This window comes from Phaethon aethereus (genome assembly GCF_964289735.1).
Source record: "Phaethon aethereus genome assembly, chromosome: 8".
Classification (NCBI taxonomy): domain Eukaryota; kingdom Metazoa; phylum Chordata; class Aves; order Phaethontiformes; family Phaethontidae; genus Phaethon; species Phaethon aethereus.
In genome coordinates this window covers 28,448,857-28,469,374 of record NC_138584.1, presented here as the reverse complement: position 1 = coordinate 28,469,374, position 20,518 = coordinate 28,448,857, and the positions used below count along the sequence as shown (strand labels likewise).

The 20,518-nt window shown below is 43.4% G+C and overlaps 3 protein-coding genes across 4 annotated transcripts; 2 read left to right on the top strand and 1 right to left on the bottom strand.

Moving 5' to 3' along the window:
• Positions 1 to 346: 346 nt before the first annotated feature.
• On the bottom strand, positions 347 to 6,919 carry BTF3L4 (basic transcription factor 3 like 4; the record flags this gene model as incomplete). Of its 2 annotated transcripts, XM_082003000.1 has the most annotated exons (5): positions 347 to 450; positions 1,363 to 1,422; positions 3,212 to 3,413; positions 5,835 to 5,948; positions 6,856 to 6,919. In XM_082003000.1, 5 exons carry the CDS (start codon positions 6,907 to 6,909, stop codon positions 404 to 406), a joined length of 477 nt encoding a protein of 158 aa, XP_081859126.1. The 2 variants fall into 2 exon arrangements, with proteins under 2 accessions (XP_081859126.1, XP_081859127.1); XM_082003001.1 differs by lacking the exon at positions 1,363 to 1,422 and having other exon boundaries at positions 404 to 450; positions 6,856 to 6,909.
• A 1,733-nt stretch (positions 6,920 to 8,652) lies between these two features.
• TXNDC12 (thioredoxin domain containing 12) lies at positions 8,653 to 19,180 on the top strand (the record flags this gene model as incomplete). Its single annotated transcript, XM_082003003.1, has 7 exons — positions 8,653 to 9,163; positions 11,334 to 11,394; positions 17,019 to 17,071; positions 17,786 to 17,859; positions 18,416 to 18,485; positions 18,575 to 18,658; positions 19,101 to 19,180. The coding sequence occupies exons 1-7, from the start codon at positions 9,073 to 9,075 to the stop codon at positions 19,178 to 19,180; spliced, it is 513 nt and encodes a 170-aa protein (XP_081859129.1). The 5' UTR covers positions 8,653 to 9,072.
• Positions 13,141 to 13,863, top strand: KTI12 (KTI12 chromatin associated homolog; the record flags this gene model as incomplete). The annotated part of the gene is made up of 1 exon (XM_082002886.1): positions 13,141 to 13,863. One exon carries the CDS (start codon positions 13,141 to 13,143, stop codon positions 13,861 to 13,863), a length of 723 nt encoding a protein of 240 aa, XP_081859012.1.
• Positions 19,181 to 20,518: the final 1,338 nt, after the last annotated feature.

Genomic DNA, 20,518 nt, shown 5'->3' with positions numbered 1-20,518 from the left:
AATCTTAACTACCTTCTGTGCACTATTTGTTGATAATCAAAAGGTAACGATGCTGAAGATTCATTTTATTTCTACTTCCAAAGGAAAAGGGGAAAAGGTTAAATAAGTGTTCTCCAATTTGTTCTCCACTATATGTACACCCACACACATACACACACGCACATGCACACACCCCTCAAACTGCACTGACATTTCTTTTTGACCAAAAGAGTAGATCCTGGGAGTAAGTGCAAAATGCAAAATCAACTGACAGAAAATGCTGAACAAACAGCATCATAAAAATACAAAATATTTATATTACTGAACTATTAACAGATGATGTTCTCTGTTTCTTTAAAACTTTGGAACCACATAGCTGATTTCTTAAATCTAGTCCATGCCAGCTTCCAGAACTATTAATGATTTAGTTAGCTTCATTCTTTGATGCTTCATCAAAGTTTTCTACGAGATCTGAAAGAGATGAAGATATTAATACAGTAATGCCCAGTAACATTACCTCCATAGGTTTAATGAAAATGCATATTATAGGAAAGGTTAAGTAGTTCTTAACTAGACTCATCTACACCATTTATTATGGGCAGATTTCAAAGAGCTTTAGAAAATACAGTTTGTCTGAACATACAGGAAGAACTAGAAATGCGAGAACACCCAGAAGAGTGGAAGTTCTAACATGAAGCGGTTAAGAGCTGATTTTCAGAGGTGCTCTACTAGCTGCAGCTTAGACTTCAGCCATCAGCATTCTTTAGAGAATGCCTGAAGTTAGGCACTCATTAACTCTTGCGGTCCAGGAAACAGAAAATTTTGGAGAACACTGAATTTTTATGCAAGGTCACAAAGAAATAAACTAGGGCCAGAGCATGAGGAAATTAACCTCTGGGTCCACCAGTATGTTGTTTTAGCTAATACACCATACTGATGGATATAGAAGAATGTGGTGATTGATAGACAGTTATCAACAAATTAAGACCTTACAATATTTATTTATTTATTGAGAAGCTTTCAGACAATGACAAATTTTGTTTCTGCTACTACAGAAATAAAAATCTCTGATTTAAAAACAACCTGATAACTATGTCAATCATGTCATTTTGCAGCCCTAAAACCCTATTTGGACATTTAGATCACCTGTTCAACCTCCCTGAAAGTATTTAGACCTATTTTCACTTAAGACTTGAGCAATTTGCACAAGTTAAACCTTTTTTCAAAAGCTGAAATCCAAAGTCATCAATGTTTTAATGCTGCCCACTATCTGAAGCCTCCCTTAGCAAGTGAGAATTATAATCATATCAAGAGCTGATTATTTAAATGCATTAATTGAAATATTTATACATTAAATGGACATATAAGCATGTATGTGCCTACCTGGGACATCATCATCTTCTTCATCAATATCTTCAGATTTTGGTGCTTTACTATCCAACACTGTAAAAAGAAGTTTGGTGCTGAGTTGTCATTATACAGAATTAGGAGCAACCACACAACAAAATACAACCCCTAACATACAGGTGAAGAAAGCAAGCATTTCCCCAACCCCCAACAGTGACAAACACACAAATCACTGGGTATCAGCAGTAATCAACATGACCAAAAGGTCTACTTGTGACCATTCTTATACTAACGCATTAGCACAGCCATGTGCAAATGCTTCGGGCTATTAAGGCAGAGCTAGCAAAAGATCAAATGATACAGGAAAAAAAACCAGCATGACTAGACCTTTTAACTGAAGCCATGTGTTTCAATGCAATAATGTTGTACCAATCAGGGACCAACATACTACATGATTCAGTTACCAAAGGGTCACAACTGTAGGGGAAAGTATTTCCATATCAAGGGTCCTGCATCAAACCTACTCTTCTGTAAGTCCTGGAAACTGAAACATGCTACAAGTAATCTAGAGAAACGCAAGAACTTAAAAAATAAAGTATTCCTCCTCATTGGTCTGGCTTCCTGTACTATGTAAAGGAAGCATAGTAAGTACCTATTGGTACCAATGTTGTATCAAAGAAATATGCTTATGATGATCCATTTTCTAAATTTTAAAAGGTATTTTACATACTAATATCGTAAAGAAGGAACTGTTTACTTTCAGTTAAAGTCTGAACATGAAATAGAGAAGAAATTAAAACTGATTTAGAAGGAATAACTTTGTTGGAAATATTAGAACGGGCAACATATTTTCCAATTCCAAATACAGACAATTGCAAAATGTCCAATTACAGTCCTTTTAGTAGCCCTAACAGTATAAATATGAAAAGTAAAATTTTTTTAGTGTCCAACTTCACCAGGGCTTGATATCAAGACCGAGTTTTTGGCAATATGCAACATGAAACATGAAATCTGAAACAGCTACTTGCAATGAAAAGCGTACCTGTTCTGCAGTCTAAGAAAGCTTTTACAAATTCTCAGTCGGTGGACTGATTACTTGTATGTGTTAAAGTATTCATGTTCTAATTTCATAACATACACTGGTGGAAGAATAAACTTCCATCTATTCTTAAGTTACAAACTTGCTTAGGGAGAATAGTTAAGATCTCTACAAAACATGCTACAGTGCTCCCCCAAGGAGGGTATTGTACCAAAAGGGATTGTCCCCAGACTCCATTTCTTCACTGTAAAGTTACAGTAATAGTTATACCACATATATATACACACATCACACTCCCATGGGTTTAAAATAAGTAGAAAAATAACCACATTAAAAGTTTTTTATTTTGAATCAAATCTTTGATTTTTAATTAACTTTTAAAAGTCTTAGTTTAATTCCAAATGGAATTATAGAGTAGAAGATAAAGAACATGTTTCTTCTCTATATCCACAATAGAAATACATTTTGTATGAACAAAGAAAACAGAATCAATTCCCTGACAAAAAGAATCTGTTGAGTTTTTCCGCATTAAAAACCTGAACTTGCTTGCCTAATTATTTTGTCACACACAGTTGTATACCTGGAATCACAGCATGCCTGACTCACCAGCTTATTTTTTTTTTAAATCAGGGCCTGCCGATATAAAATCTTGAATCAACAAGAAAAAAAATATTTATATCCCCCCCCCTCCGCCCCACCAATTTCCACAACAGTGGCAAATATATAAAAGCACATATACTTTTGATAATTTTTTAAGTCACACATGCTGCTGTTAAATTTGGGTTAAATCTTTTAATACTGCAGTTGTTCTTTACATCAGTGATGAAAGATTCCAAAAAGACCTACCTTGTCTTGGGAATTGTTCAGCTAACTTCCTGAGACTTGTTAAGCTGTCAGCACCAAGCTGGCTTAAGATGCCTGGAAGCATTTCTGTGATTGGTTTAGCCTCTGCATGACCAGTAATTGCAAAAGTGTTAGCAGAGAGGGAAGCTTGAACCTTGGGATTGTTGAAGTGAATAACTGTTCCATCATCTTTTATCATGTTCACCTGTTTAAATATATTAGTAACATTTACCAAAATGTCACAGCATCTTGTTGAACAAGCATGACAAATTATTAATTCAAATCTAGATTTAAAATATTAAACATTTACAAAACTAGTACTCCTCCTAGAGGATAATATAACCATGATAAAAGCATCTGGAATTAACACCACCTAAACTGGAAGTAAAATATGAGTTAATGATAAAACATGGGTTCATACATACTATACGAAAAGATGGAATTTAAGAGGATGATTCCTTCATCAAATATGCTTATCTAAATACTATAAATATGCAAGGATTATATGTTTTCATACAGTTAATGTATATTTTTAACAACGGCAAAACACATACATAGCTTATTAGACTGTAAAGCGGTTAATATTGGGAATGTCTAGGGGGGAAAAAACCACAACAAAATCTTCAGCTCTGTGCTAACTCTTTACAAACTAAAAGCTCTAACAGAAAGGCCTTGCCACATCAGTTTAAGACATTGCCATTCCCAGCTGTGTCACCTATCAGGAAAATCTTATTGTTTCCGCAGAATTGGCAAAGGCACAAGATTCACACTCTGACCTACTTGCTGAAGCTGCCCGAAGCTGCCCAAGGCAAGGATGCTTCCTGCACATATACACACAAAACTGGAGGCTTAGGTACCAATTGCACTAGAACAGGCTTCTGTGCCTTCCTAATAGTCTTAAGAGTCATCATGGAATTAAGTACACCATACAGTGATCCTGCTCTCTTCCTCTTCCCTGGCCTTCTGAATCACCAAGAATTAAGTTTCACAGCCAGTATAGAAACCTGCTTTGCTCCTAATGTCAAAGTTTATACTGGCATATTTGGTTTATTTTATGTTTTTTTAACTTAAAGGAAGACAGAACAGAAAGTTAAAAAGGTTTTTCTTCTGGGCATGGCTAAACTAGGGTTAAGTGGAAAATAATTTTGTCTAAAAAAGGAAGAAAGTTCTACCCATCAAACCAAACAGTGGTAATAAACTTATGTCACAAAACTCTTTAAGTATTGATTTGAGTAGAAGTTACAGTGAGAAAACAGAAGTTTGTGAACTAGAGGAGATCTAAAATATACAAACATGTAAGTTATCAATCGTCAGAGCAGCGGAGTTCAAAATATGTTTTGAACAGGAAAACCAGGTGTGTTGCTTTCCTGCAAAACTAAAGGATGTCCTGTCCCTTACACATGGGAAAACAGTAAAGGTTTCAAGCACTGTCATCCTCTTACTTACAAGCCTCTTTTAAAAGCCACACAGATGAGCTACTAATGTTTGACTCAACATTACTAGCCTCTCCAAATGCTTCTACCTACACCAAGTTTACCAAAGTCAACCTGTGTCCACCTGAATACAACATACTGCAATTATGTACCTAGCTATCAAGGTAGAAGCACACTGCCTTATCCTCCTTCACATCAAAACATTTAAAATCCTTAATAACTGTGTCTAAACAAAGTTCTTATCTTGTTCCCCCCACCCCAAGCATAAGAATTCTGTCTTTGGGTTCATATAGCTAAGCACATATGCATCAAGCTTAAGTAAATACACAAATTGAATTGTTTCTTTAGCAGAGGCAAACCAGGCTTCTACACTGAATCTCTATTTGCTTTTGGAAGAGAGATATGCACTAAGTGACCTCCGGAAGCATCTTGCAATCCTGCTTAAATTAATTAATCACAGATTAAATAGTATGCTTCTTTAACCAAGTACTACAGTAATACCGAGTTCATGATGAAGGAACACCTCCTCCTCCCATGTATGAGCATCACTCTAGAGTGTTATGGAAAATGTCAGTGCTTCAGTTCATATTTCGTACATGTAAAATAGACATATTCAAGGAAGATCCGAAACCTTTATACTCCTACTTACATTAACACAGAAGCTGGTTCTGTTAAAATCTTTGCTGTGTTGTAAGAAATCGCCTGTGACTACCACAAACAATTCTGGTGGATTTCATGCAGTAAAAAGACCTAATTTTGGTAACATACACTTGCAAGTTCTTACTCCAGGTATTTTCATGGTTTTCCTTATATTCTGCACCACACAACCCTTGTTTTAGATGTGCCTGCACAGTACATGTGCATCTACTGCTCTTCTCTTGTTTGAAGTAGGTAATCAAGCTCATGAAGTCAAGAATCAAAAGAAGTTTTGTTTTGCAATGAATGCAAGACACATACATGACAGCTTAACTAGCTTCTACAATCACTGTCCGGCCAGCAGAACCTTCTCCCTTCTTTCTCTAGGTATGTATGCATTAATGTAAATGAGACAACAATCAAATAACTTTACCTATCAGTAACCATACCTGTAAGTTTTTGAGGGGAAGGGAAAACTGTTTAAAAAACACAACCCACCACCAGAACACCACAGTGAATTTAATTTCAAACAGAAAACATTTATTTTACCACTATACCTCCTCAATGCCAGCAATGTTATTTACTGCCAGTTTTTTGAGGGAACTCTGAAGTTTTTTGTCATCAGCTGTAGCTGTTCTGTGCACCACCTTCTTCTTTCTGCGAGCTGTTCCCTGGAAAAGAATCAAGACACAAGAGTCAATTATTCTCAAAATCTCATAACACTTTAATTTTTGGAAGTTGTATTGCACTCTGAGCAATCTGCAAGCTATAAGAAAGTTCTGTAGTTAAAAATGCTTTTCAACTTACTTCCCCTTCACCTACAGCTTTAACTGTCAGTCTCAATTTTAAGGTTTTTCTTAAGTATAAAATACCACAAAGACACCAAACAGCAGTGTTTTTCCCTTCCCACAAGCTAGATAATAGTGCTATTTACTATTAAGCAATATATAAAGAGTTTCCTAAATAATTTTTTCCACACAGCACAAATACAGTGACTTTAAAAATGTCACACTTTCATAACCAAGTAATTAGCACTTTTAAACTGTTCCACAGACAGCAATTTTGGAATTCCTACTCCACAAACTTTCGCACAAACCCACCTGCAGCTAGGAGATGAACACCAACACTGAACAAACTATATATTGGGGTTTTTTTGTCATATTAGCTACCTACTGGCTCAGAAAAGAAACAGCTCAGTGCAGAGTCAGACAAGCCCTGGAGCTGGTACAAAGGAAGGAACTCCCCAACAGGGATAAGCAAAAGGCAGAACTGGAACAACAACAGGTTAATCTTAGCTTGAGCATTCACAGGTCACAACAAGTCACTGAATTAAAAAGAAAGCTTACACACTGTTGAAGCTACTCACCCAGCAGTTGTGAACTGAAAAAACATTGTGTTTCAGGTAGCAGTACTACGATCCAAATCATGCAAAAAATACATTTTTCAGGCCTCAAACATATACATTTCCCCCCCCCTCCCGTGAACTAAAGCTTATGTTTTGAAAAAAGAAATTTCAGAGGCGTTTCTCCTTCAGCCTGTAAATTAGAGGAAACAGTGCATCTGTGATGGTTTTCTTACCTTTCCTCCTATTCGGACCTGTGCTTGAAGCTTGGCCAGTTTTTCTTGGTTCATAGTGCTGCGTCTAAAGAATGAGATGCAAACACGAGTTAGCTATCAAAATACTAAGAAAAAAAGTCTTCCACTGTCCATTTTAAAAGTGCTTTTAAAATTGCAGCGAGTTTTTAAATTTACAGAAGATTCACCAAAACAGTGCAAATACACATAAACAAAAAGCTTCAAAGCCACACCACTCAAGTAATATACAGCAGTCCATCCAGCAGCAGTCTGTTTTGTTGAAGCGTCTGTACCACAATGAGGCAAATCAACATGACATTTCATTTTTTATCAGTCTAAGGCACTAACTGTGAATTTCCAAGTATGCTGGTTTACTGTTGTAACTATTTAACTGAACTACCGACTCGGAACAGACCCAAATCAGCAGGTACAGCATGAGTGCTTAGCGTTTCTAGGAAAACACCTTTCTCTTTAATAGACCCCAGGGAGCAACTCACCACTACACTACTTTGAATACTATTTCCAAGTAATGAATCTCTAATACTTCTAACTAATAAGCCACGTTCAAACTCAGTGAAGTTCATATCGTGACAGATATCCTATAAGAATAGGATACCTGTAAGAACATATCCTGCCAGAACCTCTGGCAGCTATTCATCCAATTCAATGACTGGGAAGTTAGTGAAGTGGCTTCTCCAATGGGTCAGATGGAACATTTAAAGGCTGGAAGACCTGAAAATCTGTAACGAGTGAAAAGACACCTCAAGCCTTCCAACACAAAGAAGGGCATTTCACTGGTCTGCTCCAAAAACTCATGAGTGACCCTCCGAATAAAGGGGAAACACCCTCCGCATTTGCATTGTGCCGGGAAACGGCGGGGCGGGGGAGATGGGGCTCCCGTGAGCGAGCAGAGAGCCAGCGAGGCCCCTGCACAGCCGAGAGGATGACCACATGGACAGGGACTCGGCCGGCGAGGCGGGAAGAAGGGCCCCAGGCAGGCAGGGCGGCTCGCTGGCTACCCTCAAAGCACGGCGAGCTGGAGGGGATAAAGGCCCAGTCCCTCGGGAGCCAGAACAACCCCGCCCGGACGGGGCACCGCGGCCCCCAGAGGAAGAGTCGCGAGCCACCCGAGCCCGGGCAGACCCCACCACATCGCGTCCCGGCGCACGGCCTCGCTCCCCCGTCCTTTCCTCGGGGAACGGCAGGCGCCCGCGGCCACAACACGGCCCAGCGCGGCGGATGAGGACAGGGAGGTACCGAGTTTCCGCGGCGCGGCGCACCGCCCGCCCGCCCTACGCCAGGAGGCGGCAGGAGAAGGGGGGAGCCGCGCCGGCGGAGCGGCGCCGGCGGGCGCCAAGCAGGTCTCACCTGAGTGCGGCCGATCCCCCGCAGCCCAACACGCGGTGAGAACAAGATGGCGACCAAGGAAGGAAAGAGAGGCGCACAGAGAAAGGAAGCTTCGCGCCACGTGACGGAGACAGCCCGCCAGCGGATTGGCGGTGCCGCGGAGTCACATTTACATATCAGCGGGGGCGGGGGCGCGGAGAGGCGTGTCCGCGGCGCCTCCTCGGAGTTGTAGTCCCTGGGGACCGATGCCCCGGGGCTGGGACCGATGCCAGGCAACCCAAACCCGGGACGCCGCGGACTCCAAACGTATCACCAGGCTCTTGTCGGCCCTCTCTCCCCCTTGGCGAACCCTCCTTCATACTACACGAGTGCTTGCTATCGTTTTTACCTTCCCAACCAGCTGGGCAACTCTTGAGAGTAGCGGGACAAAAGTGGAAGAGGGGAGAGGAGAAAAATCCGGAACCCACCCATCGCTGCCTACTCCCGGCGGGGCAACCCTCGATTTTGTTCAGGGGAGTAACCGGGGTCCTGGGGGCCCGGTGTGATTGAGGTACTCCTGCCCGAGAGGCCTCGGCTACCTGCGCGGAGCCGAGCCTCTGACCGAAACAGCTGAACGCCCCCTCAGAGAGCCAGGACGACAAACCCCCACAGCCGCCCCCTCGCTCCCCGCCTCTCCCAGCAGTTCCGAGCCGAGGCGAGGGCGGCGCACCGCCCACATCCACCTTACATCACTTCCTGGGCTTTAAAAAAAAAAAAAAAAAAGGGAAAAAAAAAAGAGGAGAAAAAAAAAAATTACCTAAGCTGGTCCAGTCCCGTCTTCGGAGGTTTAGGGGCCGTACCCGGGGTGCTGCTGCTGCTGCCCGCGCCGACACCATGAAGGCTCAGCCCGCGGCAGCCTCCATCTTCTGCCTGTGCCTGGTGCTGGCGGCCTCGGCAGCCTCCGCCGCGGAAGGGCGCGGAAAGGGTCAGGCAAACGTTTCCTTCGGGCTTTCCTCTCAACTTTTGCCGTTGCCGTGAATGGGTGCGCCGGGGCCGGGCCGGTTCGCACAGCCCGCGGCGGCGAGGCGGGGGCGGGGGCGGGGGAAGGCCGGGCCGGCCGGGCAGTGCTGCCGCGGTTTAGAGGGAGAGCCTTTTGACTTTCAAGATGAGGGTGCCATTAAGCGACCTTTACCGTCGTGGCTCTATTCCCGCTAAGCCCCGAGAGGTTTCCCTTTCGAGGGGTCCCGCTTTTACGTGGTGAAGTTCTGGGGGGCGCAGCGCCTCAGTACCCCCCGCCTGGTGCCGAGGTGCCCTGTCAGCCCTGCCCAACCTCTGCCGGCCCCTTCTGCTGGCTCCTGGCCAGCTGTGAGCGGCTCTTCCCTCCCGCCTTCGGCTTCCCTTTCCCTTCCTGACCACTCCTCACCTCTCCTCCGGCTCGCCGAGGCCTCCTTGTGTAACTGCCATGTCTAACAGTCTGGTTCAGTCTGGGTGCGCCGGGGCCATGAGCCCCAGGTGATGGCTTCAGCCTGACTTAGAGGTAAATCTCCGCTTCAGGGCTGGTAGCAAGACAGTTTGATCAATGATAGCAAAGCTTTGTGGTGTGGATCCCAGTCATTCCCCTTTCACTTTATAGTTAAATTCCTCGGTTGACTTTCGTTCGAAAGAAACACTCGGCAATGTGTTGTGTAATGCTTTTAAAAGCATACTGAATCTCGCCACAAAGTGGGGTTTAGTTTAAAAAAAGAAAAGCTTTTGAAAAGTTTTTCCTAGCTAGAACAATAGAAGGTTTTCCCCGCTTTAACATGTGGGCCTTTGAATTAAATAGCCGACATGTCAATATTCTGAGTAAACGTGACTTCTGCTAACCCAACTGGTTTTTGCTCTGCTGCGTTCAGCAAAGGCTACAAACGTAGCCTTGTGTCTGAAGCTGCCGCTGCAGCTCATACCTGTGTGTGACTGGACATGGACAAGGCATCCCCACTGTACTGCTCACACAGCTAAATATTTGATGTGTTGCATCATATATGTTCACAGTTGTTCATATCAGGAGAGGAGATGAGGTAATAAAAATACTGTGCCAACTGTTCAAACCTCCCGGATGCTGAACTAGGGCACCATGAGGTTTTGCTGACCCTGTTCTTGGCTTTCTCCAGCTTCTTTGCCGTAGTTGTCTACTGGAGACAATGTCCGCTTTCCCGTCTGTCAGCACTGGGCAGTCTGTGGCTCCTGACCCCTGTGTAGCTCCCGAAATCTGCCCCCCTCAGCACCCTGGGCACTGGGGGTTGCTGACTGATCTGAACCCTCAGCGCTGGGAAGGGACAAGCTGAGGCTGATGTTTGGTCATCCAACAGAGCCCCGTGTCACTGAAGCGATGAGACCTCTGAAGAGGTCTTCCAACAAACAGTTACCCTACAAACAGTTCCTGGATCTCCTTCATGTTAGGTCTCCGCATGGTTTTCAGCCATGTGAGGGTAGTGCTGTGTTGGCTACAGGGTCAAAAAAAATGGCACTCTGTGCTTTGCCGTTGTTAAACATGCGCTCCCTTGCTCTTATCTCAACTGACATAGCAAGACTTGTTATCTGGGCATGGGATAAAATATTTCCTGCATTATTCAGTCACTGTAACATTCAGAAACCTGTGTAATGGTGTTCTTTCTTACTCTTTGATGATAATTATAATCAGCAGTAATACTCAGCATAATAGTTTTAGGGCAATTAGTGATCATATGCTGGCCTAGGAATTTTCAAGTTTTGCATTAGTTCACATTCAGTGGGATTTAGGAAGCCAAACACTGGCACGTTTAATGTGCCACTAATTAGTTAATAAATGTTCACAGGTTGAAAAAGAATGGGGAATAATCAGAAGGCACTTCAATTTTAATCTCTGTTTGGGGGATTTTGCTGTCATTTGCACGTATGTATATATAAATATTTATAAGTCTGGTATGTTTTTGTTAATTAATTTTAGTGGGATTCCTCATATAAGACTATGTAGGTTGTAAGTATTTGGAGAAGACTTTCCAGGACTGGGATTATAGTTTGCTCTAAAAAAAGAATATAAAATGAGTTGAAAATATTCTTAAAGGTTGGACTGTTTTCATCTGTTAGTTGACATGTTAAATTACGCAGCATTTATAAATCCTTCTCTTTGGCAGGTTTTGGAGATCATATTCACTGGAGAACGCTAGAAGATGGGAAGAAAGAGGCAGCAGCCAGGTATGTTACCTAGCTTTAAAGACAGAAAAGTGTGTTTAAAAACATTCATAAAGATTCTGTATAAATCCTAAGCTTAACCACAGAAAATAGTAATTAGCAAACATGAAGGTGGTTTAGGGGACTGTTCAGATTCCTATAGCTTCTTAGAGAGAAAATACAGCATTTTGTAATCTTTGCTGAGGCACCACCTAGGTTTATTGACTGAAGTTTTGGCATGTCTTTGAAGTGAGACGAAAATATTTTTCGAGTATTTAGCATAGTAAAGAAAGGTACGGATCTCAAACCCACAAACACATGTTTAAGCAATACTCAATCCCCTCAAACTCAGCAGTGTGAATAGCTTCCGTAAAATTCAGTGTGCCTGTATAGATGAGGTCTCCGTGTGAGATGAGAGAGTTATTTTGTTACCATCTGTGGAAAAGTCTGAAAGTTTCAAACTGTAGCGAACTGGTAAGTTGTTTAAATGGAACCTTTTCTGGGTTAAGCTTTAAACTCTAAAAAGAACAGGGTGTCTATGAAAAGGTAAAAAATAACATTTTGACACATTTTTTTCTCAGACTTTCTTCTGTTTCTCCTTCTGTGAGAAGGAAAATTGCATGCTTATAAATTCTACTTGTGTTTTTGAATTTATAACCTACATATGAAAATGCTGACATGAGCAGAAATTCATTATGCCTTCCAAGTTTGCTGTTTAGTTGAATTCTGGGCTCAAACTGATCCATCTGGCGATGTAGACATAAATCTAGTGTACACATAAAATTAGCCCAGGTGGTAGTCTTAGAAGTGCTTATAACTGGATATTCTAGTATTTATTTGATATACCTGTGCAAAATATTAGATTATTTCAGTATTTGCAGGAATAATTGTAGCACTACTTTCCAATGAAGCAGGGGAAGCTTTAAAATAAGACAGAGGTGAGCTCTCGTGTTTAGGCAGGATGAGTGTTTCTGCTCAGAAGCAGGCCTGGAGCAAGGGACGCTGGTGCTGCACTCTCTCCTTTCGTTGCTGGAAACACAGACCTGCTCGCTAATTGAGTTTAGCAGCATTTGAGTGTCAGTGAATTGAAGGTTTGGGAGAAATGAAACCAAACAACAACAACAACAACAAAAAGCAAACCTAAAAAGCAGATTTTTCTTTTAAGTCTGGCCTTAGATGAAAAGTTACATTAATTTATCTGTTGTGCAGCGAGTGAGATGCATCAAAAACAGCGGTCTGGGAAGTTTCAAGACTTTAACGCAGTTTCCAGCTGCAACCGGTACGATCTGGGTGGGTCGGAGATGCTGGGGACCGCGTGGTTCTGAGGTCCCTGTAGGCGGGGATCCAGCGTTCATACAGCATCTGGGTGTCAGGTTCTCGGCGGCAGCCGTGGCACGATGGTGCTTTCACGCAGGACGCCATAGGACGGTGTCCTTGTGCCGGACGTGTCCTGTAGCAAGGTGACCCCACGCCCCGCAGCGCCAGCCGCCCCTGGGGCCGCCTGAGGCCCTCGCCACCGGGGTGCGCGGGGGCGGCCGTGCTGAACCGCCACACTGCGTGTTGCCCCGAGCCCAGGGAGGAGCGAGGGCCGCGGGGCTGCGAGGCGCTCCGTGGGGGTTTCCACGCGAGCCCGCGGCGGGGCTTCACGCCGCGGCGGCTCCGGCGCAGGCCGCGGTTGCCCGGGCGACTGGGGGTGGGAGTGACCCGAGCGGAAGCAGTCGCCGTCGCCCTCCGGGTCAGAATGGCGGCGGGGCGCGCGCGGAGGGGAGGATGCCGCTGGTGGTGCTGTGCGGGCGGCCGGGCAGCGGCAAGAGCCGGCGGGCGGCGGAGCTGCGGGCGGCGCTGGGCGGGCCGGAGCGGCAGGCGCACGTCGTGGCCGAGGCGGAGGGCGGCCGGGCGGCGCTGCGGGCCGAGGTGGAGCGGCGGCTGAGCCGGCGGGACGTGGTGATCGTGGACGCGGGCAACGAGTTGCGGAGCATCCGCTACGAGCTGTACTGCGCGGCGCGGCAGGCAGGCACGGCGCGCTGCCTCCTGCACTGCGCGGGCGGCCCGGGCGGCCCCGACGAGCCACCCTTCGAGGCCCCCGACCCGCGCAACCGCTGGGACCGGCCGCTCTTCACGGTGCACGGGGAGGAGCCGCTGCCGCTGGCCGCCATCCGCGCCGCCCTCTTCGAGAGCGCCCCGCCGCCGCCCCACCGCGCCACCCGCACACAGCCCCTGCAGTCTAGCGGCTTCCTCCACCACCTCGACCGCCTCACCCAGGAGGTGCTGGCCGCCGTCATGGCCGCCCAGAGGAGCGGGGCGCCGCCCGGGGAGGTGGTCCGTGTCCCCGGCGTCACCGAAGGGCTGGTGCTGAACCGGCCTGTCAGCATGGCCGAGCTGAGCCGTCTGCGGAGGCAGTTCATAAGCTACACCAAGATGCAGCCCAGTGATGAAAACTTGCCCCAGCTGGCCAGCATGTTCCTGCAGTACCTGAGCCGCAACATCCAGTGAACCCTGTCACCTGTGCCACGCACAGCAGTGGCCGTGGCCCAGCCCCAAAGTACTTGCGACAGTAAGAACATGCCTTCCAGCCGCAGACCCCACGGAGCTTGGGTCCCACCTATCGCATATAGGATCATGTGGCAACAACAGCTCTGGGAAGATGGATGCCATGTCCCTGCAGCAGCTGGGCAAGCTGTATTGCTAAGAAGATCTGTAGGGATACTGTTTTTCCCACCCCCTTGCATTTTCCCCACTTGCATCTTTCAAAAGGGAGAGCTACGGTTGCATCCCCAAGCAAGTGAAGTCTCTTGTGGAGACATAAACCCCGCTAATCAAATAGTGTCTGAATCCGAAAGCCTAAAAAGGTGACCATAGGGAAAACTTTTCCCCTCCGCATTGACATGTGTATGTCTTGAATAAGAAGATTGTTTTTCCAAGGCTGTCTCCAGATAATGACAAACTGCAGAAGAACTGGAACAGGCTGTATTTTTAGGATGTGACTGTTTAAAAAATTCCTGCTGAACCCCAGAGATAGATTTGCAAACTGCACAACAGAAGGGTGCTGGCTTAGCAAACTCAAACCTCTCTGTTTCAGGTTTAACAATAAAATGTGTGCCTTAAATGGAGTGAAGTGTTAATTTACCTGCAGGATGATTTTACTGAAATAATTCGCTATGCCTTTTCTCTGCAAGGTCATCATTAAATGCCTTTAAATACACTAATTGTTTTAAGAATGAGTGCTCGCATAGGAAAAATGAGCTAAAATGACAGTGTCTGTTGTGGGTGAAACTTCCCCATAAGTCTGTACCAGCTGTGATGGTAACTTAGTTTTGTGCTTAGTTTCAACGAATTTCAGTTTTTGCTCTACCATGTATATAGCTTATATAAACTTTTTTCACTCTCTGGTGGGTGCTTCATCTTTCATTTTAATAACTTGTGGGTTTTGGTTTTAATTGTATGTGTAGTGCTACCTGGGAGGAAATGGTGAAGTGGGGCAGGAAGGGTTAGTTCAGTTACAGTGGCTGTATATATGACATACCAGCTGCTAGGTGGACTGGCGCATTGCAGAACTGAGAAATGACTACAAAAAATGTTTTGATGTGAATAGGTATATTTTCCCAGTCAAAGTAAAGAGAATAAAGCTGAGACAATACATTCATTATCTCTAAAACTTCTGTGAGTTCTCACTGGCTAAGAGTTGGTATTTCAGGACTGTGGGCACTTCCATTTAAAATCTGCTTTGAAAATCTTTAACTTTAAAAAAAAAAGTATGTTGCAATACCGATTACCAGATGATTGAAGTCTTGTGATGTGAAGCACTGATCCTCGATGATAAGAACAATGTGTATTTTCCAGACTTAAATCAGCCTCTCCTCAAGAAAGAGGCAAAATTGTGTTGGACTATATGGAAACAATGGGAAGAAACCTATTTTTTCATCATCATGGAGAGGACACTGATGCAATAGAAGCTTTATGTGTATTCTTGCTCCTTACTGCAAACAATGTCCTATGTAAAGATGATAACATATTGGTTAGTTATAAATGGTGGACTTGTGTTTGAACTGCTCTAAATGTTAATTGCTTCCTCTCCACCCTTTCCTGGTTCTGAAGGCCATAACTGAATGCTGCTATGATCCTTTCATAGCTAGCTATAGCTAAAGAAAAACTTGTACTTCAGTTCTGCTAGTAATTTATTTAGTTGCTGTCATGTGCAAAGGTGTTTGTAATTTCTCTACTGGTGAGAAATTCACTTAATTTTTAACCCCCAAAATGGTAACAGAGTTTACAATAGCAGAAAGTTTGAACTTGGCTTTTCTTGGCATATCCTGAAAGAAGTATCCATATAGTATATTCTCTGTGTCTGTGGATTCGTTCTTTTCCTTCACCTAGTTTTAGGCTGTTCTTACTGTTTGGGAAGCTATATCATTATTACCAGCTTCCCTTGGATACTCTTCCATAGCGTAAGGGGTTTATTGGTAAGAAAAAAGGGATGAGATACCCAATTCTTGTTCTTAGTCTTTCTTAGTTTATTGCCCTGGTCAGCTTTCACCAGTTCAACTGTTGGATGGTAGAAACAATGAAAGTGTTAGTAAGCACTTCTGCACACAGCAAGTGTGGAGGTAAGCGTTGTACTACCTGGATGTGTGCAATAGCAACAAAAGTCACCTGTAGTTGTATTGTCTTTCTTGTTAGAAAGGTAAAATTGGTGCAGAATAGTCAGGAGCAGTGAAGTGATGGGTTAATTGGATCACCAGCACTAACAACAGGAAATGTGTGAAATTTGTAGTGTCTTTAAGGCCTCTTTGTCTAATCACAGTAGTGTGCATAATGCAGCCTGAATATTTCATAAAGAAGCTTAGAAAAGTTGAACTCGGTAAGCTTGACTTTGTCAGAAGGTAAAATGCTAAAGGGGTTTTTGAACAACAGGATTAGATAAAACATATCTCAGGGAGATGGAAACTTAGCCTTTGGGTAGCATAGGTAGTAAAGGTCAAGTGAATTATTTGGGAGGGGAGAATAATAAAGAATAACAGGTCCTTTTGCATTGCACTTTATTTAGGCTGCGGTTCCATGCAGTCCCCCCCTCCTCCTCAGTCCTGGCACTTGTTGCATTTGCCACAGGTTTGTTTCAGCATAGCAACACGTAGGAAAGTAGCCTGACAGCCAGAGGGTTTGCTAGGTTACTGGGTGTGATTATTGCTTGGTGGAGGGTCTTAGTCACAGGAGGGGACTGAAGCGTACAGACCGGGGGAGAGGGGTGGATGTGTGACTCATCCACTGGATGGCCTGAAGCAGCCACAAAAATCTACCTTGAGATCTCTCAAGCAGCTGGTGTCACTAACCGCTTCCAGTAAAAAAAAGCATGACCAGTTGTGTATCTGAGCAGATCTCAACTAATAAGAGCAAACCTACCAAAGAGAGTCTTCTTGTCTACAAGAGCAGTTATTGGCTGGCAGTTATAATAAATTATTACTATACATGTTTTAAGATTGGGAAAACTTTTTGCAGGACAACCTTAAAACGCAGCAGAATCTGTTTACATCTCTCTTATTTTCCGTTACATTTAGCCTGTTTAGAAGTCTTGACTGTTAAAATGTACATATAACAGAATTTGGTTTCTGTAAGCTTTATTTGACAATTTTCTTTTTTTTGTTTGTTTTTAGTGGTTTGCCTCTTATGGTTATCATCCACAAGTCTTGGTGTGGCGCATGCAAAGGTAAGTGTATTTATTACTACAGCTTGCTGCAATTTCTAATGAACTTTTGTATACAGATCACGAAACCACGAGAAACATGAACTTCACATTCAAAATGTAGCTAACGGTATTTGTATTTCATTTAGAGCAGTATAATATTGCACCACTTTACCTGTTAGCACTGCCAAAAGCCAGCCAGGTCTAAATGCCAGTAAACTAACAGCTGTAATGCTGCACTTCTGTAGTGGCTGCAAGTTCTCCTGTACTTTGCTATAAAAAATGGAACAGAATGAATGATCTTCAAGAACTAAGTGTAAATTGCTTTACTTTCAGCTGGTGGCTCTTCGAAGGTGAGGCTTTGTGTCTTTCAGTATCACAAACAAACAAGCTGGGCATAATGGCTAAGCTTAAAGGATGAACTGATTGAGTGAGAACGGGTGGTTTACAGCAAGCTTTTTGCTTCTGTTCCATTGGTTCAAATATGACCGCGTATGTCTGTTGGCCAGGCTTCATCATATGGCTGCCCACCAAAAATTGCTTCAGTTACCTGCTGTTCTGAGCCTGGCTTGAATGGTTTCATACCGTTCATACTCCACTTACTGCTTATTGAAAAGTACCAGCTCTCCAGAGGGAGGAATGAAGTTGCGATTTTGATGCTGACCTGAAAACCTGAAATCTTTTCCACTGTCTTTATGCATCTCTTATTTTTCTTTTTTTCCCTCCCCCCTTAATTAGCTTTAAAGCCAAAGTTTGCTGAATCCAAGGAGATCTCTGAACTTGCCCATAATTTTGTTATGGTCAACCTTGAGGTAGGCTGCCCTCTGATTTGTGTTCATGATACTGCCTAGTAATTAAGCATCTGGAATCCTACTTAACTGGTTGTATCCTGGTTTGTGTACATCCCAAATTGTGCCCTCCTGAATAGGTATTCAGGATTGATTGATATAGCTGATTGTTTTAAAAAGAATTTTCTTCAGTTTGGTTATTTTAATTGTGTTTATGAACCTGGCTCTCTGTCATTGTCTCTTTAACAATTTGTACCTTGTGTCATTCTGTTGTTGCAATAAAGGAATTTATATTCATTCTCTCATGACATACCAAACACTCCTACACCAAAGTGGAGTGTTTAATGCAAATTGACAGAACAGAAAAAAATACTATTTTCACAAATGGTACTTGTTTAGGTAAATATAACTTTCTTTCCTTTGAGACTGGAAGATACCGCAGTTACCTAGTGTCTGTTCAAGATGTAAATTACTCTGGATAAATGGAATCTGAAGGCAATAGCTTGTTTCTTTAAAATGGGTGCTGTGTTTTGTTAGATACCTTGCTAATATGTTCCTCTCTTCTGTCTTGCTTTGGTAGGATGATGAAGAGCCAAAGGATGAAGCCTTCAGTCCTGATGGAGGTTACATTCCCAGAATCCTTTTCATGGGTAGGGAGTCCACAGCTGTTGTATCCACTCACAGGACTGTGTTCTTATTGTTACCACCTAAATTTCTGGTTTGATTTCTTGTTTCATAGACCCCAGTGGAAAAGTCCACCCAGAAATCATAAATGAGAAAGGAAACCCCAGCTACAAGTATTTCTATACCAATGCTGATCAAGGTATGTGCAAAGTAGTTTGAGGTGCATTTTTGGTGAGATGAAACTCTGGGTGTGTCCTGAGTGAAGGACACACCTTCACTTGTGAGTGGAGAAAAATGATGATACTTTACAGCGTAACTGGGAGCTGTTAGATACAACATGAGTTGAGCGGCTCTCTTATGCCTTGAGGAATCATGTCCAGAATCATGATTCACCTTAATACCTACTATAATGTCTATAGGACCTAAACGTTGTCTCCATTTGTGGCATGGAAAATCATGCAATTCACATGATCCAGCTACAAATAGTTGGGAGAAGGGCACAGGGCTGTTTTTTTTCCCACAGCTTAATTTGTAGTTCTACATTCTATAACTGTGTTATTTTAAAACACTTTCATTACCAGGACACCTTGATGTTTTCATCTTGAGATTAATAGTTGCTGTCTTTCTGTCTAATCTTTCAGTTGTCCAAGGGATGAAGGAGGCCCAGGAGAAGCTAACAGGTGATGCTTTCAAACAAAAACACCTGGGAGATGAACTATAATGAATACACTCAATGATGCTTTTCCATCACTTCAAAACTCTAAAAGGAAATGATTAAACAGACCAAGAATGTAGATGCACTGGAGGGACATAATTCTCCTGTCAACAATGTTAGGTTAAACCCTGTTTGGAGTTCACACGCATACATCAGTTACAGTGTTATCTCCTCCTCTGCCTGGCAGTTTGTACTGTAATGGTTATTTGCAACTAGGTAATGTGCGAACACATCAGTTTGTGTGTTTGTGCAACCGCTAATATTTGGTGTTAAAAGGGAAGTGTGTAGGGCAAAACATTATCTGAGGACAAATGGTGTGCTTGGAATAACTAGAAGTAGCCAACATTTTGGCACTTCATCAGGGTTGGATCCCTCTTTTCTCACTGGTATTATGTGATCCCATTGTTTTTACTGGGGATTCTTATGAATGGGGCATGTTCCTGGGCCAGGTGTTTTCTAGACATCCCGAACCATGAATTCTGCCACTAAGCCAAGTAGGATAAATTTCATGAATGTCCAAGTAGCATGTGAAATTATTAGCTCTGCAAACATATTTTTGTGTAAAACTGTGTGTGATTCATCTTCATTTGCCTTTGGGCAGAAATTTAACTTTTTCCTTGTGCACTCACCTTTTGATTGTTGTATCAAGTGAGGGTGGGTTATGTTGAAGCTTTACAGGGGTTCCCCTTCTATTCTTTGAATGTTTTTTGGCGAATGCCTTGCCATCACATTGTACTGTATTTTTGTACCAGGGTGAAAATTAAACCTTTTTAAACATAAGCATGTGGACAGTGTTTTCTGGGAGAGGGCATAGCTTTCCATTGTTAAGGATGGGGTAGTATTTTGTTTATGTTGCAGTGGCTTTTAATGTTGAATGTCACAGCTGAAGAAGGTTTCTCCTTTTTATAATTAAAAAAATAGTTGCTTTTCATGTGATTATAATTCAGCCATTCTTATACTACCTATACTGTTGAGGGCAGGGTAAATACCTAGTATTTATCTACTGGTGCTGAAAAGAAAGATAGGAGGAAAAAAAATCACCCCTCTTGATCTGCTGGTAATGCTTTTTCCCAATACAGCCCGGGATGCTGTTGGCCGCCTTTGCCATGAGGGCGCATTGCTGGCTCATGGTCAACTTGTTCTCCACCTGGACTCCCACATCCTCCTCTGCAAAGCTGCTTTCCAGCCTGTCAGCCCCCAGCCTCTTCTGGTGCACAGGTTATTCCTCGCCAGGTGAAGGACTTTGCATTTCCCCTTGTTGAACTTCCTGCCAACCCTCTCTGTCCATTTCTCCAGCCTGCTGAGGTCCTTCTGAATGGCAGCACAACCGTCTGGTTTTCAACT